At 44.6% G+C, this 27,820-nt stretch overlaps 3 protein-coding genes across 5 annotated transcripts; all 3 read left to right on the plus strand.

Annotated features, from left to right (window-relative positions):
• The first annotated feature begins 159 nt into the window (after window positions 1-159).
• pex11g (peroxisomal biogenesis factor 11 gamma) lies at window positions 160-2,894 on the plus strand. The gene is made up of 5 exons (XM_077024399.1): window positions 160-498; window positions 933-1,121; window positions 1,238-1,416; window positions 1,717-1,788; window positions 1,917-2,894. Exons 1-5 carry the CDS (start codon window positions 436-438, stop codon window positions 2,140-2,142), a joined length of 729 nt encoding a protein of 242 aa, XP_076880514.1. The 5' UTR covers window positions 160-435; the 3' UTR covers window positions 2,143-2,894.
• A 246-nt stretch (window positions 2,895-3,140) lies between these two features.
• Window positions 3,141-8,143, plus strand: LOC143528607 (amyloid-beta A4 precursor protein-binding family A member 3). The gene is made up of 11 exons (XM_077024396.1): window positions 3,141-3,314; window positions 4,032-5,068; window positions 5,192-5,228; window positions 5,321-5,466; window positions 5,754-5,840; window positions 5,974-6,150; window positions 6,284-6,457; window positions 6,638-6,850; window positions 7,080-7,199; window positions 7,292-7,432; window positions 7,518-8,143. Exons 2-11 carry the CDS (start codon window positions 4,052-4,054, stop codon window positions 7,587-7,589), a joined length of 2,184 nt encoding a protein of 727 aa, XP_076880511.1. The 5' UTR covers window positions 3,141-3,314; window positions 4,032-4,051; the 3' UTR covers window positions 7,590-8,143.
• A 1,246-nt stretch (window positions 8,144-9,389) lies between these two features.
• On the plus strand, window positions 9,390-27,660 carry abca7 (ATP-binding cassette, sub-family A (ABC1), member 7). Of its 3 annotated transcripts, XM_077024395.1 has the most exons (50): window positions 9,392-9,632; window positions 9,772-9,836; window positions 9,927-10,042; window positions 10,139-10,232; window positions 10,684-10,825; window positions 10,926-11,053; window positions 11,518-11,639; window positions 11,981-12,178; window positions 12,477-12,569; window positions 12,904-13,141; window positions 13,466-13,605; window positions 13,945-14,061; window positions 14,245-14,442; window positions 14,531-14,736; window positions 14,813-14,989; window positions 15,674-15,896; window positions 16,190-16,411; window positions 16,576-16,780; window positions 17,019-17,132; window positions 17,233-17,404; window positions 17,512-17,643; window positions 17,736-17,875; window positions 17,985-18,122; window positions 18,222-18,436; window positions 18,528-18,585; window positions 18,996-19,198; window positions 19,296-19,407; window positions 19,708-19,853; window positions 20,089-20,213; window positions 20,304-20,399; window positions 20,492-20,687; window positions 20,796-20,890; window positions 20,983-21,015; window positions 21,195-21,300; window positions 21,530-21,604; window positions 21,691-21,860; window positions 22,048-22,225; window positions 22,322-22,437; window positions 22,693-22,837; window positions 22,989-23,112; window positions 23,309-23,438; window positions 23,542-23,665; window positions 23,918-23,980; window positions 24,319-24,425; window positions 24,890-25,031; window positions 25,188-25,322; window positions 25,578-25,681; window positions 26,063-26,155; window positions 26,310-26,553; window positions 26,659-27,660. In XM_077024395.1, the coding sequence occupies exons 3-50, from the start codon at window positions 9,977-9,979 to the stop codon at window positions 27,049-27,051; spliced, it is 6,993 nt and encodes a 2,330-aa protein (XP_076880510.1). In that variant the 5' UTR covers window positions 9,392-9,632; window positions 9,772-9,836; window positions 9,927-9,976; the 3' UTR covers window positions 27,052-27,660. The 3 variants fall into 3 exon arrangements, 2 of the variants coding, with proteins under 2 accessions (XP_076880510.1, XP_076880509.1); XM_077024394.1 differs by having other exon boundaries at window positions 9,392-9,836; XR_013134496.1 differs by lacking the exons at window positions 25,578-25,681; window positions 26,063-26,155; window positions 26,310-26,553; window positions 26,659-27,660 and having other exon boundaries at window positions 9,390-9,836; window positions 24,319-24,400.
• Window positions 27,661-27,820: the final 160 nt, after the last annotated feature.

Genomic DNA, 27,820 nt, shown 5'->3' on the forward strand with positions numbered 1-27,820 from the left:
CCGTTATTTGCAAACAATACATTTTTTAATGTATATACCTCTTTTTTTGAGAGAATCGTAGCTATATAGTTTAACTCCGTTCTTAACAATGCAGATCTATAAAGTAGCGTTTGAAGCTTGTTTGAACGATAGAATAGGCGATCTATTATTTTTGTCTAGAGGAAAATCATTTCCTGTCCAAAGTTCAAAACAATCGTTTCTCACTGTGTTGCCTGCTAGTCTGCACTGCAGTTTTGCAACAATCTGATAATTGCAAGCGTAATACTGTTATATATTTTTTATTACATTGCTAAATTATTCAAACAAGAATAATGACCTAGTGCTGTCTTACCTGAGTAATAATTTTATATATGACGTTATCTACACGAGAAGGAGCACCAACTAGGTAGCTAGCATAGATAATTAAATACCAAACTAGAATAACCCAATATAGCCATGCAGAATGCCTTTGAGTCACTGGTGAATTTGCTTGAGTCCTACAGAGGAAGAGATAAAGTGGTGAGTGTTTGCCACGACTGATCCATTTGTTTGTTTGTTTGTTTGGGGTTTTTTTTTTTTTTTTTTTTTTTTTTTTGAGTCAGAATAAAATGAAGTTAAAACCTGCCCTGGCATATGATGCGTGTGCATTGTAATTTCTTAAATGACATACTTTAGTATTGCTTTTGTAGCTATGTGTCTAGTTATCTCCCAAAGATTATTTAAGTTTAATGAGATATAACAGCTTCAAAATATCCTATCTCTAAAATAATTAAGGCTGCAATACAGACCAGACACTACTACTTAATCATCAGGGTGTGCCGTTGTGGTGTTTCAGAGAATCTTGGAACACAGCATATGCAACACATTTAACATTATACCTTATTAAACACGTCGTTTTCAATTGACGTGACCTCTGAGAGTTTTTTAACGTCTGTTTTTGGCAATGCGGTCAGATAAGGACACTTTGCTATGGGTCCCAGCTGGTTGGTGGAGTCATATCCCAAAAGACTGCCAACACCTCCCAACTTGGCAAGAGTCTCCTGCTCTTTTCAGCTCAACTCAGTCACTGTAGGACAGTCCTGCGGCTGTTTGACGACCTGTCCATGGTTGCCTATTCATGGGGCTACGGTCTCGGAGCTGCGGTAAGGTCCAAGCACCGGGCCACTCAGCTGGTGTTGGTGCTGTCCCGTTTTGTGGCGTGCAGTACTTTACTTGATTTTGCAGTATCTTTCACAACTTACAGCTGCATTTTCTTTAGGAGGAGGACAAGGTCATACGCTGGATGTCTGTTCTGAGTAACATTGCCGACCAGCTGTATTACCCCTGTGAGCATGTTGCATGGGCAGCAGACACAGGACTCATTAAGGTCCGGTCAGACAAGTGGTGGACGCTGAGCACTCTTCTCTGGGGTCTGTCTTTACTGCTGGGTACTCTCAGGTAAGTAGATCTAGATAATGTGATCATGTGGTTGCTCAGTAATTTAATTTGTTGGACAGTATAGGAATAGTGTGGCAATTATTCAGATTTGCACAGTTTCCTTCCATAACACACATGTAGTGGTCATGTACACAAATGTGTGGTGTGTCAGTCTTGCGGCTTTGGTTTTGTAATGTTTGGTTTTGTAATGTTTGGTTTTGTGTGATTTACTAGATGAGATACAAAAATTGTGTACAAATATTTATTTATATACTACTCCCCCTAGTGTGTTCTTTTAACAACATATTGAACTGATTTCAGATCTCTCAGAATAATCCTGACATTAAGGAGGAAGGCACTAAAACGCAGACAGGTGGCTCCCTATAATGACAGGTGCGTTTGGTTATTGAGCTTTTTTCGTCGTCATATCTAATTGTTGAGATTTTATTACTCATTTTGTGTATGATTACAACAGAGATTCTACTTAAATTGTTTGTCTGGGTTTGTGTGTGTTTTTATAGACAAGATGGAATGATCAACACTGCTGATATTCAGAGACGGATTCATGGAGAGGTTCTGAGTGTTCTTGGCAGTCTAGCAGATCTGAGCAATGCTATTCATTGGATGCCACCTGGGTTTCTGTGGGCTGGCCGGTTCCCCCATTGGCTGGTGGGGCTAATGGGAACCACCTCCTCTCTGATTGGTATGGTGCCTATATGTTCCAGTGACCAAAGTGCCAGTCTCTGAGATGATGAACGATCAGTTCCTGAATAAGCTGCCTCTGTTTTGCATATAGTTTACTGACTGTATTGCTCTGTTTAATTTCACATTGTAATATTGATTATTTTACATTTTTGCATAGTAAAAGAAATTGGTACCTTAAAAGTTAGTTTTCACCAAATCATCAGTGGCTCTCAGCTGGGCAATGTCATGCAGTGAAGAAGTGCTACAATAGTGAAGAAGTGCTACAATAGTGAAGAAGTGCTACAATAGTGAGTTCACTTGTCACAAGTGTTGGATTTCTAGCTGCAGAAATACATCTTGGATCTGCACTGGATGACGGCAACAAATGTCCCTAAACAATGGCACAACGTAGTGGCGTTATGGCAGTTCTGCAGTCTTAAATGAATTAATCAAGGCTTTGAATACGAGCAAAATATGGCATAATGATATATTTAGATATCATAAAATGAATTAGCATTTAAGAGGTTTGACAAATCCTTGATTCTTATAATCTTGTTTTATCTGTAGGCTTATTTTTATTTTAACTGTTATGTCATAAGGTCATTCACTGTTGCCTTTTTTAAAAATAAGAATCAGCACTAAGTTATTTGTATCACTGTGAAAGTATGACAAGGATGTGTATCACAAGGATGCTTGTGTATTAAATGGCCAACCTTGAAAATATATGTACATTGGTCTTCAGGAATTAATTACATTGCTAGTAGTGCCAGTTTTCAATGTTTTTTTATATATATATTATATTTTTATAACGTATGCCGTTTATTACATCTAACATTAATTATATAATAAATAATTGAATTAATGAGTTATTGTATGGTTTGAGCATCTGTTTTAAATTCATGTGTATGGATTCCGTATAGACTCCCCTTGTGTCCAACAATAGATTATGGTCTGTTGATTTTAGTAAAAAGTTCTGTTACTTTCAAAATGCAGAAAAGTGGGAACGTTTTAATAACTGTGCAGCGATTGATTGTGCAATCGATTAGTCATGACTTCGCTGTACAGACATGCGCAATCAAGCTTCGTATTAGCGTATGTTTAGAAATTGAGCTAAACTACTTCAAGATTATTTTGGCTTTCTAAGTTAATCAACTTAGACAAACAAATGACATGCGGACAGTTAAAGTGTTTTTAAGATGAACCCCGTCAACTTTCTTGAGAGTTGAGCTGCTCAGGTCAGTTTCCTTCATTTCGTCTCGTCGCTTCATTGTAATTGAGTTCAAGATCAACACTGTCCAACCTGCCAACTAGTACAGTGTTTTACTGCTGTGTGGCAACAATCCCCGCTATATCCACACTGTAGATGTTAATTCGGGTTATTACTTTTAGATAAACAGACCCGTAATATTTATATGGTCTTGCGGTTTCCCCTAAATATGAACCGTTTTGCCAGGGCTCCGTGTAATATCTAAACTGGACATAAAGCCCGTTGGCCTTGAAGCTGCACGGGAGAGTTAGTGAGTTAACTATGGTAGAAAAGTCAGAAAATAAGAGGACTGAACCTATGTCACGGTTTTTGATGGAGTCGTGACTGTTGTACATAATCTATAGAAACTACTGTAGGAAAACTACACTTATACGCTTGCAGTTGAAGTCTGTATAATCGAGGCCCTTTCTTAAAAGTCTAATTTTCTGAGATGTAGTTAGTCGTTATGAGGAGATTTAGCGTTACCTTCAGCTTTTACATTTTTAAGTAGGTTAAGGAGATCAAGTGAGACACATACAGCAAGTGCCATTTTGGGAACTCCGTTACTATCTGAAAGTAACACTAAGCACTCAGCTTATTGTTCATTTGTGAGTTGTTGATTTTATTATGAGTCAAGGAAACATCAGCTTGAGGAGAATGTGTAGATTATAAAGGAGCAATCCTTTGGTTTTGCTTTTCTTCTCAGTCACACTTTATCAGCCTGACATGGAAGATCTGACAGACATCTGTAGTGATCAGGTAGCATCGTTTGAAGATGAGGTTCTGAAGAGCTCGAAACCTTTTCCTTACAAAACAGCCTTAGCAGACACAATCAGAATAAGCAGTGCTTCAAGCACTGTCATGGAGATGAGAGGTGTCCCTGCGGGTGATCAGTGGGAGTCAGGAGGTGACCGTAAGGTGGAGGATCTGGATTCTTTCAACCTAATAGAACCCCCTCCACTGGATTGGAGGTCTGATTCTTCCAGTGAAGCATGTTCGCTTAGAGATATCGATGAACCTGGATCTTTCCAGACTGACTCCTTGGAGGCACCAATGGAGGAATTAAGTGATTATGAAGTTCAGAACACAAGTTCCACACCAACAGAGGTTGAAGATCTCACAAGTCAGGAGATGGGAATAAATGAGTCTGACATAGCCAAAAAAATGGAGGAAAAAACTGAGAAGAAAAATGAGGAGAAGCCAGAAGATCCGGTTGGGCCGCCTGATGTGGACCATTCTCACATCCAGATGTTGCTTACTCAACTTCATCTCTTCCACCCGACACCTGCACCTGCGGGCCCACCTCAAGATCTACAGCAGCAATCATCCACCCCCGATGCTTTAACTCACAGTCATTTTGTTCCATCCGTTGTGCCTGAAGTTTGTTCTCACCAGACCTGCCCTGAGACAAGCACAGTCTCTGGCCTCCTTTTCACAGAGAGTCATCAAAAAGATCTGCTACAACTGCTGGAGGAGACGGATCCCAAGGACCCCATCACTACATATATGGACCAGGCTACCAGCAGCCATAACTGGCACAAGGCCAATCTCACTGATCCAATATACAGATCGGACAGTGCAGAGACAGATGACATGGTTGCTGTTTCATATGGTCAAGATATCTGGCACAGCTGTTTGCAGGATGAGTTTATGATGTTGGGCTACTCAGAGGAGCAGCTTCTAGAACCGTGTCAGCAGGCCAAAGGTTTGTCTTCAGACGAGGCCTCCCGTAGTGCTGATGTGGTAGGTCAATGTTCACTTGCCTTCATTCAAGACTCTCTTAACTATAATTCTGCCACTAATTTTGTGAAATGTTTTCTTTTTTTTTATCTTTTTTGTTTGACATTTTACTATTTTATTTAACAGGAAACTGAACCTGAATCTCAGCCTTCCTATAAAAATGGTAGTAAAATTTAATATAAAGGTTTTTTAGCTCAGTTGTTAAATGAGGCCGAATGTGCTACAGGTAATAAATCTGCTGTATTTGTTGGTTAGTTCCCGGTCCTTGTGATCCTGAGGACCTGCTGGATGGCATCATCTTCGGGGCAGAGTACCTGGGATCCACACAGCTGCAGTCGGATCGTAATCCCTCCACCAGTGCACGTATGGTTCAGGCCCAAGAAGCTGTAGATCGTATCAAGGTCAAATAAATAATCTGTTCACCAGTTTACCCTTTCAAATCTGACTGTGGTTTTCTTCACTCTTACATTTGGGATCCACTGAAAGGAGAAGGCGAAGTTTCTGTGTGTCAGTGATTATTCTGACGGATCTCTTATGAGTCCTGCTGTCTGTACCTTTGGGAAACATTTGGATTCTGTCAGCTTTTAGCGTATGGCTGCCTTTTTCACAGTACAGGACTCCGTCCAAATGCAGACTTCATCTTAGTTGAGTGCAGTGAATTGTAATTTTGTCTCTCTGTCTACAATAGGCCCCAGAAGGAGAGTCTCAACCAATGACTGAGGTAGACCTGTTCATCTCCACTAAAAGAATTAAAGTTCTGACTGCTGACACACAGGTTTGTGACAGCTGTTGGTCAAGTGAGATAGAGTTCCTTTCAGAAAATTCATACTTGCCAGCTATGTCATGCATAAATGTGGTTTGTCTATTTCCATGAGTCTGTGGCATTTTCATTTCTTTTCTATATTTAGGAGGCCATGATGGACCATTCCCTGCAGATGATCTCCTACATAGCGGATATTGGGAGTGTTGTGGTCCTAATGGCACGCAGGAAGCCAACAGGCCATAAATCTACAGAGGCAGAAGAAAAGTCTTCTTCACCACCCAAAAAATGCTGGATGATCTGCCATGTGTTTTCTTCTAAGGACGTGAGTAAAAAAACAAAAAAAAAACTTCCATCAGTAAAACTTTGTTCTTAAACTGCCCGTGTTCAACTAGACGTTGTATGAAGACTATAACTGATTGATGGTTCCTGTCCATATGTGCTTTGGTCTGCTGTAGGCACAGGTTATAGCTCAGGCTATTGGCCAGGCATTTGGTGTTGCATATCAGCAGTTTTTACAAGCAAATGGAATTAAGGCCAGTGACATACGGCCAGGGGAGCACTGCCTCGGCTCAGAGGAACTGTATAATGGAGACCTGGTTCACTTCTCACGTTCTGAAAACATAAGAGAGGTAAAATTGCCTTTATATGAACAAAATATGAACTAGCTTGTCATCATGGAATAATAAAATAGTACATTTTAGAAAGGTGTTTATGTCTAGCATTTCACATCAGTATAACAAAGAGAATGAGCCAAATTGCAACAGCTGTGTGTCAAAAGAACTGACTTTTTCCCTCTCACTTTTCCTAAGGTTTGCATATCGAAGCAAGCTGGGGAGATCCTGGGTGTGGCGGTGGTGGAGTCTGGCTGGGGCTCCATCTTGCCTACGGTGGTAGTGGCCAACCTGCTGCATGGAGGTCCGGCGGAACGTTCCGGAGAGCTGAGCATTGGGGACCGCATCATGTCCGTAAACGGCACCAGCCTGGTGGGACTGTCTATCTCTGCTTGCCATGACATTATCAGGGTAAGATGCTGTCAGAGAGTTCGGATCACAGCTGTTCTTGAAACGTCTTCTTGCATACAATTAAAGCAAGACGACCTCCAGTACTTGCAGATTCATCAAGGACAAACAGGATTGGAGTTTTAATCTTATAATTTATTTAAGCTCTTATTCATTTGCAGCACTAGAGCGATCCCTGTATCTATAATAAAGAGAGTGATATTAGAATTACATTTTTTGCTTTATGTAACAGGACTTGAAGAACCAATCACAGGTCAAGCTCAGCATAGTCCACTGCCCTCCGGTCACCATGGCCATCATAAGACGACCTGACCCCAAATACCAGCTGGGCTTCAGTGTGGAAGATGGGATTGTACGTTACTGAATTGGTTAAGCTTATTAGAAAGTTATTAATTATAGCATAATGTATATGTGAAGCATTTGTAACTTAAACATTCTCATTAGATTTGCAGTCTTATGCGAGGAGGTATTGCAGAAAGAGGTGGAATTCGGGTTGGCCATCGCATTATTGAGATCAATGGTCAGAGTGTAGTAGCAACACCCCATGACAAAATTATCCACCTCCTGTCCAGTGCTGTAGGAGAGGTGAGAGTTGGATCCAGCAAACCTAAATCTTTTTACTTTACAACCAACTTTGGCATTTTGATGATTTATTTTGCTTTGAAAATAGATTCATTTGAAGACGATGCCAACATCAACATATCGCCTTTTAACCGGACAAGAGCAACCCGTCTTCCTCTGAAAGGGATGAGGTTCCAGAAAGAACCAGTAGAAGACTTCAGGAGAACCAGTAGAGGACTTCATCACTGGAAACATGACTCCATTTTAATGCCAATCAGACACAGAATCACAGTAAATGATGAGTATCGTCACTGCACTTTTTCAGTATTTTGCAAATAGGTGCTGAAATCATGGAAATCCACTCCTGTCACTCTGAGGTATGATTACAGTAGAAATACAGTTACACTGCAAGAATCTCACTAATTCATGAACTAAACCTTTACACAGTTCACAGAATGCACGTTTGTATTCCACTGTGCCTTCAAGAACCCAGATGATGGAAACGTGTATAAACATGCTCAATTGACCACGCTCATGACCGCGATAATGACCACGCTCATGACAGCGCTCCACTCCACCAGCACTTCGCTCATATTTGAGTCATTCAGCCTTTTGCGCTGGACCAGTTCGAGTGACTTTGGTTATGTCAAGGCATCTGCTTTTAGCAATAGAATAGATATATTTTAATAGTTGCTATGTTTGGATGTTTATTAAAAAAGATGTATTGGAAACACGGCACTTTGATTTGTTTGGTCATTTCATCCCAGCTGTAGGATGACAACCATTAATATTGCCGTCTGGTATCCTAAAGATCTGTTCTCCTGCAGTGATCCCTCCCTAAAGATCTGTTCTCCTGCAGTGATCCCTCCCTAAAGATCTGTTCTCCTGCAGTGATCCCTCCCTAAAGATCTGTTCTCCTGCAGTGATCCCTCCCTAAAGATCTGTTCTCTGTTCTCCACCACAACGTGGAATACATCCTAGGTGATCTACAAGCCTTTAAAATGGATTCTTTAAATGAAAATGCCAGGACTGTACAAACCTTGTCCCAGTTTGCCCATCCCTAATGGACCTGCAGTTTTTGTTATCTTTGTGTTGTGCTCTAGCTTTATATACACTGCCTGGCCAAAAAAAAGTCGTCACCTGGATTTAACTAAGAACAGCTGTGTAGCCTTAAGAAAACCACTAATCAGTGAGGCTAACCAGAAAAAAGGCTTGAATTTACTATGGAGCATAAAGATTGGACTCTGGAGTAATGGAAGAAGGTCACGTGGTCTGATGAGTCCAGATTTACCATGTTCTGGAGTGATGGTCATCAGGGTAAGAATATACTGAATGACCAGGTTATTCCATCAGTGGATTTTGTCTTCCCTGATGATATGGGCATTTTCTTTTGGAAAACATTTGGATTCTGTCAGCTTTAGGGTGTGTGTGCCTTTTTCACACACACACAGGTCTTTTTCTTTCAAAAATGTATTGTACAGCCCTGAGCCATGTATGCATTTACTCTGATTACAGACAGTTGTATTTTTAAATATCAATACATGTTAATTTAGCAAAATAAAAGTGTACCCTGTCACCAATATTTAAAGAAAGAAATTATGGCATAAATAATCTTTCCACACTTCATTCACAGTGAACACTGGATCATGCACAAACGATCCCATCAAAGAAATTGTATTAGTTTGTGATAAAAAAATACTTTTAGAAATGAGGAGCAAAGAAAGACCTCTGAAATATGGACGTTTAATAAGAAATGAAACACTGTCAAATGTAATTTTGACACAGATGACTATTTCCATGGTATCCTATCCATTCCTACTGTCAACACGTACCTGGCTGTCGTAAAGTGTCGCAGTTGTAAACATTAGCCTTGTGGGCGGGTTGTCGTAAAGCATGTCGTAAACATGAGCCTTGTGGGCGGGTTCAGCATGACAGGAGCGAAGATCATTGGCTAAAACTCGATGCAGTCGCGATGTTTTCACTGCACCCCCCATTTTGATATCTCTAGTTTCTGGAGTCGTTGGTAGAATATCAACCGTAACACCGTTAACACTGTTGGAAATATACAGTCGTCAAAAGAGAGTATTTTACAAGCAGCGTCACTTTGTTATGAGAGGAAGGTGAATGTGAAATACAGTATGTTAGCTGGTGCGTCTCCTCACTAAGCTGTTGTACAGGTGAACATCTACATGAGAGGGGAGATGTTACCGGGAGCTCACTGAAGGTTCATCCATTTATCTCTCCTGTTGATCCATTTAACATATAACGCATTGCATTTTATTAATAAGTTATCAGTCTAATTATGTGTTCTCTGTCTCTGTACAATTTTGAATGATTTTGGGATTTCGATAACTTCTTTCAAGCTCCTAGAAAATAATTAATTATACTAGGGTATTTTTGATGAGGATGTTCCCAAGGAGGTTTACAGGTAAAACGTTTTTACTTCGTTGTTCGTAGTTGCTCAGAGTTTGACATCATGGTCTTGAGAACTGACACTATAATGATGTTTTAATCATAGCGATCATCCCATAATGAGTAAACTAGACTAGTAGGCTGGTGTGTCCCACCATGGCCATAGGAACGCAACTCCTACTCCTTCTGTGGAAGAACTTCACCTACCGCAGGAGGAACAAGGTACCAACACTCCACCACAATGAAGAACCAACATCGACTTAAAAGTTATTTCAAGCCATTAGACCAAGCGCAATAGTAAAACAAGTCTCTCTGCAGATCCAGCTCATCATTGAGCTGCTTTGGCCACTCTTCCTGTTCCTTATTCTCATCTCCGTGCGGCGGTCACACCCTCCATATAAACACAGTCAGTGTAAGTGTCACCGTCGTGCATCTCAACGCCTGTCTTCTCATTCCATTGCATGTCTAGTCACCTGTCAGCTATTTCTGTCCCACTCACATGACAGCCAAATCGTCTAACCCTCCGCAGCTGTATTAGTGCAGGGCGGACTGTGTTAGTGCAGGGCGGGCTGTGTTAGTGCAGGGCGGGCTGTATTAGTGCAGGGTGGGCTGTATTAGTGCAGGGCGGGCTGTGTTAGTGCAGGGCGGACTGTGTTAGTGCAGGGCGGGCTGTGTTAGTGCAGGGCGGGCTGTGTTAGTGCAGGGCGGACTTTTAGTCCTCAGTTTGCTGCTGTTCTCTGGAAGTACTTGATCAAAGGCCATGTTTTAATTACACTGCTTTGGATTATAATGGACTTTTAGTCTACGAACATCAGAGGGTCTCTGTGATGGTTCTTAATATGAATATATATTTCTTGTTTCAGGCCACTTCCCCAACAAAGCCCTTCCTTCTGCAGGTACATTAGCATGGCTTCAGGGTATTATCTGCAATATCAACAACCCATGTTTCCACTACCAAACTCCAGGCGAGACACCAGGACAAGTGGGCAACTTTGACAATTCCATGTCAGTATGTTCTCCATTCTTACACAGACAGTGGCTCTACTTTGATTATCCCTCTCTGTTTTCATAAATAAAGGTGATTTTTGCTCTCTGTCTCTGTTAGACTTTCGAGACTCCTTGTAGGCACTGGGACCATCCTCACCTACACTGCTGATCAGACAAGCCTCTCAGGTTTACAGGACATCTCCCTCGCTGTCCAGAGACTGGGCGGGAGGCAGGACGCTTGGCCCAGTAAGGCCTATTTGATACGCATTGAGAGGCTCAGATAAATCCATGCTCATAAAACGAAATGGTGGAGTGAAAAAAAGATAGTGCTTTTTACATTTGCATTAATGAAGAACTTTGAAGAATGAAGAATCGACTTTGTTGACTGATTTAAAATCTGAAGCACAATCATATTTGTTGTATTATAATTATATCTGTTTTGGTGCTGTTCTTTATTCTTTTTCAAACCTGTAATTTACAAACAAATCAACATAATTTTTAGGTTGGATTTAGTTAATTATTGCATATTTATAAATGTTTTAATGAATCCTTTTCTCTCCCACCCCTTGATGTATTGATGTAAAGTGACCTTGAATGTGAGAAAGGTGTTATATATATGAAATGTATTATTATTAAATAAAAATGATTGCAGAGTTTCAGGTATTTCACATGAAATTTGTTTCACCTCTTTTTCATATCTTCTTCTAAAGATCTTCCAGTGGCAGAATACCTCAGATCAAATGAGACTTTCTCTTCCTTCTTGCTGAACAATTGCAGTGTGCCCTCTGTGTCTGTTGACCAGTTACTGAGAGCCCAACTCAACCCCCAGCTGGTAAGATTGAGGCTATATGCTCCATTAGATGGTAATCACTGCTACAAACAGCTGTGTGCCTTATCTGTTGTCTGAGTGTTGTATGTTTGAAAACCCCTTTGCACAATAGCACCTTTTCTTCTTTGCACACTAATTTATTTAGGTTTTTGTCGATCATATGTTTACATATTGCACCTTGTTCCTCGTCATTATATGTTTACATACACTTGTACGGAGCAGCTTTACAATCTCGTTATACTATGTATATTGTGTATGCTGTGTATAATGACAATAAAGGCTTTGTTTCTCTTCTAAATTCAAAGATTTTCCATGTTTCTTTCATTTCCACTTTTTGTCTGTAGGTGGCACTGGTAGGAACAGCTGGACCGCCGCTCTCTGACATCATCTGCAATGCCTCTCTCCTGAGTCGCTACCTCACCGTGGAAGACGATGCCTCTTTTAACGAGCTGCAGCGAGACTTGTGTGCTGTTCCCGCAGACCTGCTGCAGCAGATACAGCAGGTCTTCCTCTCCCAGCTGGACTTCGGCAAGATTTTCACAGTCAGTGTTCTGGCTCAGAATACTTGTGTGATTCATTCACATTCATGCACTAACTGGACTTGAGACTATAGGATTTAGTCGGAAGTCGGAGGGTTAAGAAAGATGAAAAAATATATACATACATAAAAATGATAAAATGAGGGTAAATAAGTACAAACAGAAAAGACAGATGTGAATTTATCTTCGTTTCCATGCTTATACCTATGCAGAGTGTCTGGCAAGGTCTGCTGGTCGTGTTTATTGTAAGCAGTTAATGAGAACGCCGTTGTGCTCTGATTTCTGCACGTGTCCTGGTCAGATGGAGCGACCTCACTCCAGTACTGCTGACCTGCAGCTGCTCTACAGGGGCGTCTCGTCTGTGGCTCAGAAACTCGCCGCTGTTTTGGATGACGTAAGCACTAAGCCGTCAGTCTCACGGGCCCGTGGATTCACTACCACTCCTGCACTGATGCTTTTTGCATTGATCTGCTGCAGTATAATGTCAGCCGTACCATTGATGTTTCCATGGTACACCAGATTCTGCGTCGCATTATGTAATGAAAACTTGCTGGAGATTCATCTTGTGTGCTCGGGAGGGCGAGTTAAAGGTCAAAGTGAGACCCAGTTAAAGCTGCTGCTGACCTGTTTTAACTCTCCACACATGTTCAGGAGCCACGCCCTCATTGGTCATGTGCTTTTCTGATTGGGTGTCTGTTTCCTTGCCTCCTGCTGACCTCTCCCTGCAGGTGTCTGCCTTGTCCAGTTTCTCAGAGCTGACCGATGAGCTGAGTTCGCTGTCGCCGGAGGACGACTCAGCTCTGCCACACAACAGCTTCAGGGTCTTCTCCAGGGTGATGTGTGGTCATCCAGGAGTGGGTGGTGAGAAGGTCCCCTCCTTTAACTGGTATGAGGACCAAGACATCAAGTCTTTCCTAGGAAGGAACAGATCAGAAAAAACCCACATGGAAAAGGATAACACTACCAGTACGAATGTCCTTAAATGAATACACATAAAAATAAAATATAATGATGAATGGTTACAGCAAAATGTACACATTTATATAGAGGATATAATTATATATTTTATAGTGTTATCTACATTTTGTAAAAATAGAGACAAACTTGTACATTTAATTATCTTGTTAGTTGTTAGATTATTTAATTTTATCACTTTTTTAGAGTAATTGATATAATATTACATATAATCATGCTCTTGTTTTATAGTTAATGAATTACTCAATTAATCAACAGTCTAATGTCAAAAGGCCTTTTAACCAATATTTTATGTCTTTCTTTGGTATCTCCTAGCTCCATTCTGTAAAAGCCTGATTGAACACCTCGAATTGAATCCACTCTCTCGTATTGTGTGGAGAGGCATCAAACCACTTTTTACTGGGAAGCTCCTCTACACACCAGATAGTCCTGCTACACGCCGGATCATGAGAGAGGTTCCAGCTCCAGCTCTTTCTTTATTCATCTCTTTCTTGTGAATTGGACAGTGATTATTGATTTTCATAGTGTAGTATTGTGTTTGGAATTTGTTTGGTTTTTGTAGTCAAAATGTCTGAGTCCTTTTTTAGCAGTCAATAAAGTATAAACATTTCCTCTGGAAAGAACAGGATTCTATTCAAAATACAATTACATGGTTTGAAATAATGATTTAAAAAATAAAGCACTGGAACTTGTATGCTAAAAAATTGCTCAGTGGGTGCTAGGACTCGGATACTTTTACAACAACTGTTGTAAAAAGCGCTATATAAATAAAGTTTGATTGATTGATTGATCAGGTAAATAGGACGTTCCAGGACATGGAGATTCTGGAGGAGGCGTTTAATGCGTGGACAGAGGAGGCACCCAGAATCAGAAGCTTCATGGAGGGCAGCGTGGAGGTCCATCTCTTACGGGTTAGCCATCACTCTCTGGGCTCTCTTTAGCTTCGCTGGTCTATTAGAAAGGCTCAGGTAGAGGCTATGCTCTAGGCTGACATAAAACCAGTGTTTCCTTCCTAAATGATTATCTTAATTATGTGAGAAATGACAGAATTTCCCAGAGAACACAGAACACTCACGCTCCATCACTGGCTGCAGGATTTGTTGAGGCGGCCTATGGTGGCAGCGTTGGTGAACCTACGTCTGGAGAACACCTCCTGGACGGCCTCCGACATCCTCCACTTCCTCTCCACGCCCCATCCGGACACCCCCAGGAGAGAAGGAGCGCCCCCCACCTGGCTCGACCTCTACCGCCACCTCAACCTCACCGTCCGCACCATGTCCCAGCTCTCGAAGGTACCACAGCTTCCTGCACGTGTGGCGTGGTGGAGTCCTTTCTCGTGCGCGCCCGCTCACGCTGGTGCACGTGGTCGTGTTCTCGCAGTGTTTCACGCTGAATAAGCTGGAAGGGGCGGCCACAGAGGGGCAGATGGTGGAGAGGGCCCTGGAGCTGCTGGAGGGACGGCAGTTTTGGGCTGGAGTAGTCTTCCTCCTCCCTGACCCCTCCTCCCAGGAGCTCCCTCCCCACACCAAGTACAAGATCCGCATGGACATAGATGACGTCACACTCACCAGCAAGATCAAAGACAAGTGAGCTGAGGCCAGAACACACACTCTTGGGTTTGCTGTTTAACACCACTCACAGGAGGTGTCCGTGTTCCTCTAGGTTCTGGGACCCGGGTCCGGCTGCGGAGCCCTTCAGTGACATGCGCTACGTATGGGGCGGCTTTGTTTACGTGCAGGATTTAGTGGAGCATGCGATAGCGCGCGTGGTCGCAGGCAAACGGCCCAACACTGGGATCCACGTGCAGCAGATGCCGTACCCGTGCTTCGTGGATGACGTGTGAGTTCTGAACTATGATGACGTGTGAGCTCTGAACTATGACGACGTGTGAGCTCTGAACTATGACGACGTGTGAGCTCTGAACTATGACGACGTGTGAGCTCTGGACTATGATGACGTGTGAGCTCTGGACTATGACGACGTGTGAGCTCTGGACTATGACGACGTGTGAGCTCTGGACTATGACGACGTGTGAGCTCTGGACTATGACGACGTGTGAGCTCTGGACTATGACGACGTGTGAGCTCTGGACTATGACGACGTGTGAGCTCTGGACTATGACGACGTGTGAGCTCTGGACTATGACGACGTGTGAGCTCTGGACTATGACGACGTGTGAGCTCTGGACTATGACGACGTGTGAGCTCTGGACTATGACGACGTGTGAGCTCTGGACTATGACGACGTGTGAGCTCTGGACTATGACGACGTGTGAGCTCTGGACTATGACGACGTGTGAGCTCTGGACTATGACGACGTGTGAGCTCTGGACTATGACGACGTGTGAGCTCTGGACTATGACGACGTGTGAGCTCTGGACTATGACGACGTGTGAGCTCTGGACTATGACGACGTGTGAGCTCTGGACTATGACGACGTGTGAGCTCTGAACCAGTTCCTCATCATTCCCCCCCTCACCTCTCACTCTCCCCAAACCCATACCCCCCCCCATTTTCCCTGCAGCTTCCTGCGTGTGTTGAACCGCTCGCTGCCTCTCTTCATGACGCTGGCGTGGATCTACTCGGTGGCCATGATCATCAAGGGCGTGGTCTACGAGAAGGAGGCGCGGCTGAAGGAGACCATGAGGGTCATGGGGCTGCGCTCGGCTACGCTGTGGCTCGCCTGGTTCACCAGCAGCTATGTGCCCTTCCTCCTCAGCTCGGGCCTCCTCATCACCGCGCTCAAGGTGGGTCGCCGGCACCAGAACCAGCACCCGACCCCCCTGACCGCTCTGCCCCTCCAATATCACATGCCTTGTCATATCACGTCTCATGATTCCGTTTGTTTGATGCTTCGCCACGTTTTGTACAGCAGTTGGTGGGTAAACAAACATTATCGTCTTTAGTTAGAATAAAAGAGTTTATGTCCGTCACCTCATGTAGATGCTACTGCTGCAGGCAGCAACATCCCCAGGCACGTCCCCCCCGTGTGGAAACACGCGAGTCAGGATTTAACACAGCTTGTTTTCTTTACCCTCAGCTGGGAGACATCTTGCCCTACAGCGACGCCACCGTCATTCTCTTCTTCCTGGCCGCCTTCGCCACGGCAACCATCACGCTGTGCTTCCTCATCAGTGCCTTCTTCTCGCGCGCCAACCTGGCAGCAGCGTGCGGCGGTCTCGTCTACTTCTCGCTCTACCTGCCCTACGTGCTCTGCGTGGCCTGGCGTGAGCACCTCACCAGCACGCACAAGATCCTGGCGGTGAGCTCCCCACTTGGAGCAAAGAATGTTTGTAAATATAAGATTAATTGGGCGTTATTTCTGAACAATATCAAATTCGTAAATATATTTTTTGTTAATCTGACTAAGATGAAAGGGCTTCGGTAATCCGGTTGCGTAGAGATTTTCCTTTGCTCGTGTCCTAGAGCTTCCTGTCGCCGGTGGCCTTCGGCTTCGGCTGCGAGTACATCTCTCAGTACGAGGAGCAGGGAGTGGGCATCCAGTGGTTCAACCTGAGGTCCAGTCCTTCTGAAGGAGACCAGTACAACTTCACCACCTCCATCGTAATGATGCACGTGGACGCCTTCATCTATGCAGTGGCCACCTGGTACATCGAAGCCGTGTTTCCAGGTTAGCGGCCCTTGTGACGTGGGAGCGATGTAACACAGATAACTTATAGCAGCATAAAGATGGTGGTCTGTCTTTTTAAATATCCTGGTAGCTGGTTCCCCAGATTCAGATTTAATGATCAACTAAATTAAACTAAAACTACACTGTTGATTCACTGTCAGCTCACTGATTCATTGTTTACACTTCATATAGACATTTGTTCTTGGGAAGTCTGACCATGGTTTGCTTCTGTTTCCAGGTCAATATGGGATCCCCAGACCATGGTATTTTATCTTCCAGTTGAACTACTGGGGAGGAGCTCCACTGGAGGCTGGCTTACCCATCCCTCCTGCCCCACAAAACCAACCGCACGGTAAGAGCACACGGCTTAACGAAGCGAATTGACTGTAAAAATGGGGTAATCTCAGCTGTTTGACTCTCTTTATGCTGTACTGTTCTCCTGTTGTGCACAGATCGAATTGAAGCAGATCCTTCCAATCTCATTCTTGGAGTAGCTATACATAATTTAGTCAAATTGTATAAAAAGGGGGCCAAACTTGCTGTCAATCACCTGAGCCTTAATTTCTATGAGGGCCAGATCACCTCATTCCTGGGTCACAACGGGGCTGGCAAGACGACCACCATGTAAGAGCCAAAAACGAGAAGTTTCAACTGACATGCAGTGCTTCTAATCTAATTAGTACCTCATTCTAACGAGCAGTTTGAAGTAATTGTGTAACTGCTTGTGGCAGGTCCATCCTGACAGGGCTGTTTCCCCCTACTGCTGGTACAGTGTACGTTAAAGGAATGGACATCCGCACGGACATGGACGTCATCCGGAGAGCCCTGGGCGTGTGTCCCCAGCACAACGTTCTCTTCGATATGTAAGCTGGCGAGTGCGTTCGCTGCTTACACCACATGCGTATGGTGGTTGTGGGTAATGGCGTTTATGGTGAGCTCGTGTTTCCTTGTGCAGCTTGACCGTGGAGGAGCATGTGTGGTTCTACGGCCGCCTGAAAGGCATGAGCAGCACCGAGGTGAAGGAGGAGACATCCGTCCTGCTGAAGGACATAGGACTGCTGCACAAACGTCATGAGCAGACCAGGAACCTCTCAGGTAACCCCCCCCACCAGGAAAACGCAGTGGATTAATATCAGAGAGGCGAACGAGTTGCTGCTGTCCTGCCCACGCTTGTTTGTTCACTCCCTTCCTTTTCCCATCACAGGAGGCATGCAGAGAAAGCTCTCGGTGGCTATTGCTTTTATCGGAGGGTCAAAGGTCGTAGTCCTGGACGAACCCACAGCTGGAGTCGACCCCTACTCCCGCCGCGGTATCTGGGACCTGCTGCTCAAGTATCGCAAAGGTCCCTTCTTCACCACAAATCACTAACTTAACATAAAACAGCCGTCTACAAGTTACTGGCCCAAGAACCATTGAAGAACAACTTTCTGGTCACTTCCAGAACGCACAATCATCTTGTCGACGCACTACATGGACGAGGCGGACCTCCTGGGCGACCGCATCGCCATCATCTCCCAGGGCAGGCTCTGCTGCTGTGGCTCCCCGCTCTTCCTGAAGGCACGGCTGGGCACGGGCTACTACCTCACCGCCGTCAAGAGGGAGTCCCGCACGCCACGCAGCGTCAGTGCCGCCAAGCTCCAGGCCACGCTCATGAAAGTAAGCCGCCCTCTTCTTTGGTGGGAGAGGCTTCAGAAGCGTGTAGACATGATGTTTAAGTAATGCTGTGTTTGTCCTGTGTTCGTTATAGGACAGCGAGTCGTGCTTGAGTGAGGACACCGGTGTGGGGAGTGAGTTTAATGTTTCAGGTATGTTGTCACTGGTTGGGAGGAGCGGCTAGAGGTTTATAATTATCTCTGATATATTAAAACTGAGTTGTAAAATTTCAAATCAGATTTGATTATTAAGAAGTCAAGCACAACTTCCTTAAAAAGAACCTATAGTTTTTTAGATTGCTTTGAAGAAAAACTGATTTCATTGAAGAGGTGGTGATTTATGTCCAAAAATGTAGTGTCTGATCTTCTTAATTAGATTAGTAGATTTACTCAAACATACTAGGACAGTTGCTGTTATTAATCTACCATGAGATAACTGTGGAGCACTTTGTTATTTTTTTTTTATTTCCCCCCTGAAATGGTACACATTGAACTCCCAGTGTGCTCACTGTACTCAGAACAGGAGAAGACTACCAGTGTGTCATGCTTCTTTCTGCCTCCAGACGTGAGCGGCCTTGTGGCTCTCGCTCAGTGCTATGTTCCTGGGGCCCGGCTAGTGGAGGACGCTGTCAGCGAGGTGGTGGTCAACCTCCCACATGCCGCCTCTCAGGACGGTAGTCTCACGCTCTTCTTGGCAGAGCTGGACAGGCGCCTGGCTGAGCTGGGCATCGGCACTTACGGCCTGTCGGACACTACACTGGAGGAGGTGAGCTGTTGGAGCTCTGAGAATTAGGCCTGTCTTAACCGCAAGGTCTGATGGGATGCCACGGAGGACCAGACTGACCTCCACATGTACATCTCAGATCTTCCTGAAGGTGGCGGAGGAGACTGGAGTAGATGCGGAGCCGGATGACACAACCCGGCCGCCAACGTCTCAGAGTCCGCAGGGAGAACCGTCCGAGGATGGAAACACAGGCACGGTCACCTCTTTCTGCTTTCCTGACATTTATTTGAGTCTTCTCCACATTTCACTTCAGCCACACTTGAAGGGGCTGAAGGGATGAATTGGAGTAGTGTGGTGCTGTGGGGTTAAGGGGGTTCTGGCTGCACGAGGCAGTTGAAAGCACTTTCTGTCTCACCTCTTTTTCCTCCCTGCTGTCAGCACGGAAACAAAAGCACAAGACAGGTACAGACCGAGCAAGCCCCGCAGTAGGTGCGTGGCCCTGCGCGTGCCACGGTTAGCCGCTGACCCTTAGGTTCTTCTCTCACACACAGAAGCCCAGGAGGGGGCGCCGCTAAGCAGGGACGGCTGGTGCGGAGAGCCCCTGGCAGGCTGGGGTCTGATCCGACAGCAGCTCCGAGCACTTTTCACCAAGAGGCTGCGATACGCCCTCCGGAGCCGTAGAGGCTTCCTGGCTCAGGTACAGATCTAATCATCTTACTGCTGTCACTCAGAACACTGAACCCCGCTCATGACCCCGGGTATTAATTGTGTCAGTCATTTCAAATAAATAATTTGATGCGGTTTTTTTTTTTCTTTTTGGGGGGGGGGGGGGGTCAAACAAAGTTTGAAAAGAGGTATGCACATGTGTTTAGAGGTATGCACATGTGTTTAGAGGTATGCACATTCTCATTATGTTGGTTGATGTTCCTCAGATTGTCCTGCCTGCGGTGTTTGTCCTGATCGCCCTGCTGTTCAGCCTTATTGTCCCACCGTTCGGGAAGTATCCCGCTCTTGAGTTGCAGCCTTGGATGTATGGTGAACAGTACACCTTCTTCAGGTGCTTGTGTCCTCGACGCTCAACTGACCTTCGTTAACGTTTGACTTTAATGCGCTTCTCACTGCCTTCTGATATCACTGCTGCCCACAGCAACGACGCCCCACACGACCCCGACGTCCAGAATCTCCTCTGGGCTCTGCTGGACCCTCCTGGATTCGGGACCAAATGCATGGACTCTAAGGACACGTAGGACTTCTCCCTCGTCTTCTTCCTCCTGAATAAGGTAACGTCAGACTCTGGGATGCCTCTGCTAACACGGTGTGTGTCTGTGTCATCAGGGAGTCCCACTGCGACGAGGCCGGGCCTGCACACGCGGCCCTCCGACCCCAAGCGTCCGACATCACGTGGCATCTGGGTGGCGAGAGGAACCGGACGGTAGAGGGCCCGTCTCCCGAGTGTCAGTGTAGCAGCGAGGACATCCGTCGCATGCTGCCCGACTGCCCGCTGGGAGCCGGGGGGCCGCCCCCCCCCCAGGTCACCGCTGCCTCTGTCTCGGCTCATAGCCGCAAGATCTGGATCTCAACTAACAAAATGATGCTCTTTAACGCTTCCAGCTGACACTGTTTTTTGGTTTGGCCACAGGTAAAGAGACCGACAGGTGACGTTCTGCAGAATTTGACTGGGCGGAATATATCTGACTACCTCATCAAGACTTACCCTCAGATTTTGAAAAAAAGGTGTGACCATTCTGTTTCTTTAGAAGGAGGAAGACAAATACTTTTACAGGTTTTCACCGGTTCATTCTTTTGTCTGTGTTATAATATTCCAGCATGAAGACTAAAAAGTGGGTGAATGAGTTCAGGTGAGTCTCATAAAGTCTCACATTTACTATTTAGTGCACACTTCAGATCATTAAGACTAGGGGACAAACTGGCCAAACCATCAGCAGAGACAGACTGAGGTACTTAACACACATTGAAAGACATGGCTGACGTGCTTGGTTTACACACGATTGGTATTTCCTCATGTTTCATATGACAGGTATGGTGGCTTCTCTCTGGGTGGTAAGAGCGCTCAGGTTCTGACAGACTCTCATCAGCTGCAGGAGTCTGTAATGACTATCAAATCACGTTACAATGTAACAAAGGTATGTCACTTGCATCTGAGATCTCATAACAGCTAAATGTGTTCCTTTTTAACCTTTATATTTACTCTGTGTGTGTGTGTGTGTGCGCACATATATTCCCTCTGGCATGGAGACACTACTGTAATTTGCTCTGGTCAAAAGCTTCTGCTAAATGCTGTAGATGCACATGAGTGTGAGGCACATGATGTGATCTTCCCGGCTGACACACCCTACGTTTACTTACTTACAGAACAGTTCACTGGATCAGCTTCTGGACAGATTACCAGGCATTCTCACTGGTCTTAGTAGTCAGAACAATGTAAAGGTGAGAGAGGCAATGACCTGGACACTCTTACTCATAAGAGTAAGTGAGACTGATGCACAGTGAAACGTTGGTGTTCTGTACCCTAGGTGTGGTTTAATAACAAAGGCTGGCATGCCATGGTGTCTTTTGTCAACGTCATAAACAACGCGTTGCTCCGTGCCAGTCTTCCTCCCGGACCTGCCCGACAGAAACACGGAATAACAGCCTACAACCACCCTCTTAACCTCACCAAGGAGCAGCTCAACCAGTTGGCCTTGTATGACCTTTGAACTCATCGGTAAAAGTTTTGTCATAGCCTTGCACTTGCATACCCAGTGATTTCTAACGCTTTGTATTTCTCTCTCTCTCTCTCTCTCTCTCTCTCTCTCTCTCTCTCTCTCTCTCTCTCTCTCTCTCTCTCTCTCTCCCCCCCCCCCTCCCCCTCCCTCCCTCCCTCCCTCCAGGATGACCACATCTGTCGATGTGCTGGTGTCCATCTGTGTGATTTTCGCCATGTCTTTTGTTCCGGCCAGTTTTGTGCTCTTCCTCATCGAGGAGAGGGTCAGCAAGGCCAAGCACCTGCAGTTTGTCAGCGGGGTGAAGCCCATTCTGTACTGGACTGCAAACTTTGTCTGGGACATGGTGAGTTTCTGTGTGGCTCGCGTCTGTGCATTTTCTACCTAATATAGTCATGCTTGCTTTGCTTCATGGCCTGTGATGTGTGTTCTGATTGAGCAGCTGAACTACACAGTGCCAGCTACCATGGTGGTGCTCATCTTCATAAGCTTCCAGCAGCAGTCTTACGTGTCGGAGAAAAACCTCCCTGCGCTAGTGCTGCTGCTCCTGCTCTATGGGTAAGGGCTAACAGAACCGAATACATCACTGTCTTCCTTAATGTTTGTAATGGGGTTTGCTATGGGACACGTATGTGATTTGTAACAGCATGGATCAAACATACAACTGCGCATCACTGAAACTACACACTTTCAAAAGAAAAAAAACAATTCCCAACAAACTGGTAACTTTGCTGTATGACTCACTCGACAAAGTAAGTTTCATGGAAGTGTGTTTGGCAGTACTCATGTGTGGATGGGTTTCTGCCCTTGCAGCTGGTCCATCACCCCTCTCATGTACCCCGCCTCCTTCTTCTTCTCCGTGCCCAGCACGGCCTACGTGGTCTTGACCTCCATCAACCTCTTCATCGGCATCAACGGCAGCGTGGCCACCTTCGTCCTGGAGCTCTTTGTTGACGAGGTACCACAAATTAAGTCTTCGTCTCGTCCAGGACTCTGATTGCATTATATGCAAATGACCAAAACAGACAAAAGATGTGGTGTTTCTCCGTGCACTACAGATGTAGATCGTGCTGTTCATCACGCTCTCATCGTCCCCGTTCTATTTTCAGCATTTAAATGAGGTCAACAGGATCTTGAAGAAAGTGTTCCTGATCTTTCCACACTTCTGTCTGGGTCGGGGGCTTATTGACATGGCTAAGAACCAGGCCATGGCCGACGCTTTCCAGAGACTCGGTAACTGCCCAAACCGAGGCGATGCCAAGGAGCATAGACGCAATTAAGCTCTTCTAGGACAAGTGGTTCATTTTTCGCTGCATTGTGTAAAAAGCCTGTTGTGTCTGCATAAGTGACCCAGAGCGTTTAACATTAGTGGTTGGTTTGTTGTTACTGTTGCAGCCGTATGAACACAAAGGGCCCTTGATTCCCACAGGTACCAAACAGACTCTGGAGCCACTGGCTTGGGATTTTGTGGGGAAGAACTTGTTTGCTATGGCAGTGGAGGGTGTGGTGTTCTTCATCTTCACTGTGCTGCTACAGTATAGGTTTTTTATTCATTTGAGGTATGTGTGTGTATATATATGTGTGTGTATATATATATATATATATATATATATATAGACCCAATACTGTCACTGTAGTAGCCTTCAGGAGTGTTGTCCTTAGGTCACGTATGGACCCTGCACTGCCCCCGCTGGGCTCGGAGGATGAGGATGTAATGAGGGAGAGAGAACGAGTGAAGACCGGCAAAACCCAAGATGACATCCTAATCATCACGGACCTGAGCAAGGTGCTTCTTATTGAAGCTTCCTAAGAATCCAGATAAAGTATTAACAGTTTTGTCTGTCGAAAAGTCAAAAGTCAAAATCTCAAATATTTTATACATATGTTAGATCTTCAAAGATTATGGACAGGGAGAGGAAGTTTTGTTTATCATATATCTGACGATTAATAATTATATTAGAAGCTTCCATGCCTTCTGCACTGTTCTCAGATAATGTAAACCTTCCTAGAAGCGTCCTCATCTCCCAAACCTTTACAGGTGTATAAAGCAGGCAAGAAGCCAGCAGTTAACCGCCTTTGTCTTGGTATTCCACGGGGAGAGGTACTACAAATTCAGTCCTGTATTAAATAGAAAGTTCACAAATGATTTAATGTATCTAAATATTAAGTATTTATAATAACAGGTTTATGCCATTTAAAATGGATAGATGATCATAAACAATAGCATGTAAAAGCATGTATTACACATTTCTTATAGTGCTTATTGTTTTGTTAATCATCATCTTTTTATATTACTGAGCCATTAATAATTGCTTATTTGCTGGTCGTTTGTTGTACTCTGAAGTTGCTCGGACTGAGATGACGGTATGCCCATTCAAAAGGGTGACAACTGTTGAGAAGGCATTCTGCTTTAATTAATTCTTCTCTTTCCAACGTCAGTGCTTTGGACTACTGGGGGTTAACGGAGCAGGCAAGACTTCCACTTTCCGCATGCTCACCGGAGACACCACGATCACTTATGGTGAAGCTTCTCTCAGCAATCACAGGTCCACTTTTGTTTTTCAAGTGTTGAAGTATTCATGACTGACCTGTGTACATACAGTGTAGCTTGGGCTGAATCATTAATGTGGCCATGGCCAGGTGGTAGGGAACTGGTCTTGTGACCGGAGGGTCGTGGGTTCGATTCCCAGACCTGAGGCCATGACTGAGGTGCCCTTGAGCAAGGCACCTAACCCCAACTGCTCCCCGGGCGCCAGGTTAGGGCTGCCCACCGCTCTGGACACGTGTGATCCACAGCCCCCTAGTAATCACTAGTGTGTGTGTGTGTGTGTGTGTGTGTGTGTGTGTGTGTGTGTGTGTGTGTGTTCTAACTGTACAGATGGGTAAAAAGCGGAGGACAAATTTGCGGTTGCGGTGAAAAATCACAATTGACAAAAATATGGCACACATTTCTTAGTGCAGTATCTGGGAACCTAGTACTAAACCTAGTACTCTCTGTCTGAACCCTCAGTGTCCAGGATGAGATGGAACAGGTTCATCAGCTTATGGGCTACTGTCCTCAGTTTGATGCTATCAGTGACCTGTTGACTGGAAGAGAGCACCTTGAGTTCTACGCTCGATTGAGAGGAATCCCTGAGGCGTTTGTGTCAAAGGTATTTAAACTCTGGGTCACTCAGAACCACTGGAACCACAGAAGCAGCCGAAATGCTGCTAATACGCCGCGATTGTAGGTCATTGTGAATAAATAAAATACGATGTCCAGTCTTTTGATGTATCTGCCACGTAAATATTTGATGTTTGTGGCGTAGGTGGCGCAGTGGGGGGTGAGGAAGCTGGGACTCTCACAGTATGCTGAGCGAGAAGCAGGAGGCTACAGTGGAGGCAATAAACGCAAACTCTCAACTGCCATCGCCCTTATCGGAGCGCCCCCTGTTGTCTTCCTGGTCAGCCCTCGTCACATACTGGTTCATTTGTCTGTTTTATTCATGTTTCAGACAACAGCATTCCCCAAAGGAGCAAAGGAGCTTGTCTATTGTCATCCACTATACTATAAAATATGTTCATACAAAATGAGATTTTGTCTCTTAATTTACTACAAATGGCAAGTTCGTATTTTGTTATTTTTTTGCCTGTGAATCCACTCGGTCCATCATCTGTAATATGTACAAGAGAACTGCTGTGTGATGTCTGATTCCTAGGACGAGCCTACAACTGGAATGGACCCAAAGGCCAAGCGCTTCCTGTGGAACTGCATCCTGAGCGTCATCAGAGAAGGACGAGCCGTTGTGCTCACGTCCCACAGGTAGAGAACATAACTACAACATAAAACCAGTGGGCTTAAGAGACCCTGACTAAGCAAGTCCCCTCACCCCCATTGATGGGGATGCTAAGAGCCTAGCAGACTCCCTTATGCCACATTGGTGAAGAACTTACAAAAGCCTTCACTGTACACTTCATTCATCTTCAAAGCAGTATTTCCTAGAAATGTAACCATGTATAATGTGTGTAAATGTTGTGTGAATGTAGAGCTTGATATTCCATATTGCGCAGCATTGACTGCTCTGTTGACTGCTCTGTTGACTGCTCTGTTGACTGCTCTGTTGACTGCTCTGTTGACTGCTCTGTTGACCGCTCCGTTGACCGCTCCGTTGACCGCTCTGTTGACCGCTCTCTTTCTGCCTAGCATGGAAGAGTGTGAAGCACTTTGCACTCGAATGGCCATCATGGTCAACGGGAGGTTCCAGTGTCTGGGTTCAGTGCAGCACCTCAAGAACAGGTACCATCCACACCCATTAGAGGAAAACGGTACACTTAAGGGTTATGCATACATAGTCCACACTGCAAATCATTAGAATCACAATAAAGGGTGTCTAGTGTCATATTTTGCATAATTCTCTTTAAGCTTTTAAATGTTGTTTTCCTGCCTACAGATTTGGGGATGGTTACACGATTATCCTTCGATTGTCTACACCATCACTGCATCCCTGCCCAGTGGATGCCTACATTAAGAGCGCTTTTCCTCAAATCGAGCTGAAGGGAAGACACCACAATATTCTACAGTATCAGCTGCCATCTCATGCTTGCTTGCTTGCTAATGTCTTCGACATTTTGTCTAAAAACTACAAAGACCTGGGCATATCCGACTATTCTGTATCTCAAACCACACTGGATCAGGTTAGAGCATGATGGTCATACATGACATTTTAATGTCGATATGCAGGTTGAACATTTGGAATTTGAAGATGGTAAGACTGAAAATGCATTGTTCCTCTATCACAGGTATTTGTCAGCTTTGCCAAAGAGCAGACTGATGACGATGACCAACTAAGAGAAGTGGCGGTTAATGGCGGGTCAGTGACGGAGCAAACCCACAGGGTCCTGCAGTCCAGACGTATCCAGCCTCAACCACCCACTCAACCAATCAGATGTTCACGTTCTCCAGAGCTTTCTCCTGATTGCAAGAGTATGCCCTTTTTAGCCAAGGCTTCTGGATCTAAAGGGGGCACACACAGTGTGTTGTCAGAAGCAAATCACCCTCAGCAGATACAGATGCAGCCTTTACTGGCAGCTTCTAATGATGCGGCAAACCACACATTTGGACCCAACTCTCCAAGCAAAGACACTTCCAAGCTGTTTCTGGTCAAAACCATACCATTGGACAACAAGACATAATCCAGCTATAACTCAGTGATGGGCTAGAAGAACCACACCTTTGTAGCCACACCACTGCCGGTCATGTCTCCTTGATTTGTTTGGTGCCTTGTTAATCTTCCAAACTGAATGCTGTTTATTACCTTAAGATATAATTGACCATTCATGTGTCAGTCTTCACTGTACAGGTCTTCTGGCCTTTTATGTTTTGCTTGAATTTGAAACTTGAATCTTAATCAGTTATTTCCTTCAAGCTATATTGAAAGTATTGAGAAGAGGATCCCTCAGTCTGTAGGACTGTGTTATTTGCACTTTACAAATGTTTACCTTGAGCAATTTTATTTATTGATAACTGTTACATTATTTCATACTGGAGCTGTCAATAGCAGAAGGGCAAATACATTATATTTAAAAATACCTTTATGTTGAACCTTTTTAGATATTTCTCTTTTTATATATATCTTGTTTTTCTCTTTTTGCTTTACAACTGGTATAAGACCAGTAAATCTAATCACTGTCCTTTTTAAGCACTTTGGGAAATGATATATACTATAGAAGATGTAGTCTGGAAGTACACTTACAAATTAAGTTTGCTATAGATATTTATGAACCTAATAAAACATGTTAAACCTACAAGGGTACAGACGGTTTTTTAAATACATAGCCATGGTCAGAAGAGCCCTGAAGATCCATCCCTGATGTAAAGGATGGATGAAGTCCGCTCTGAGCCTATAGGTGAAGGCTATGGGTTTGACCCTGGCTGAGGCACGTGTACCTGAGAGATACATCA

Source organism: Brachyhypopomus gauderio, chromosome 12, assembly GCF_052324685.1.
Source record: "Brachyhypopomus gauderio isolate BG-103 chromosome 12, BGAUD_0.2, whole genome shotgun sequence".
Taxonomy (NCBI): domain Eukaryota; kingdom Metazoa; phylum Chordata; class Actinopteri; order Gymnotiformes; family Hypopomidae; genus Brachyhypopomus; species Brachyhypopomus gauderio.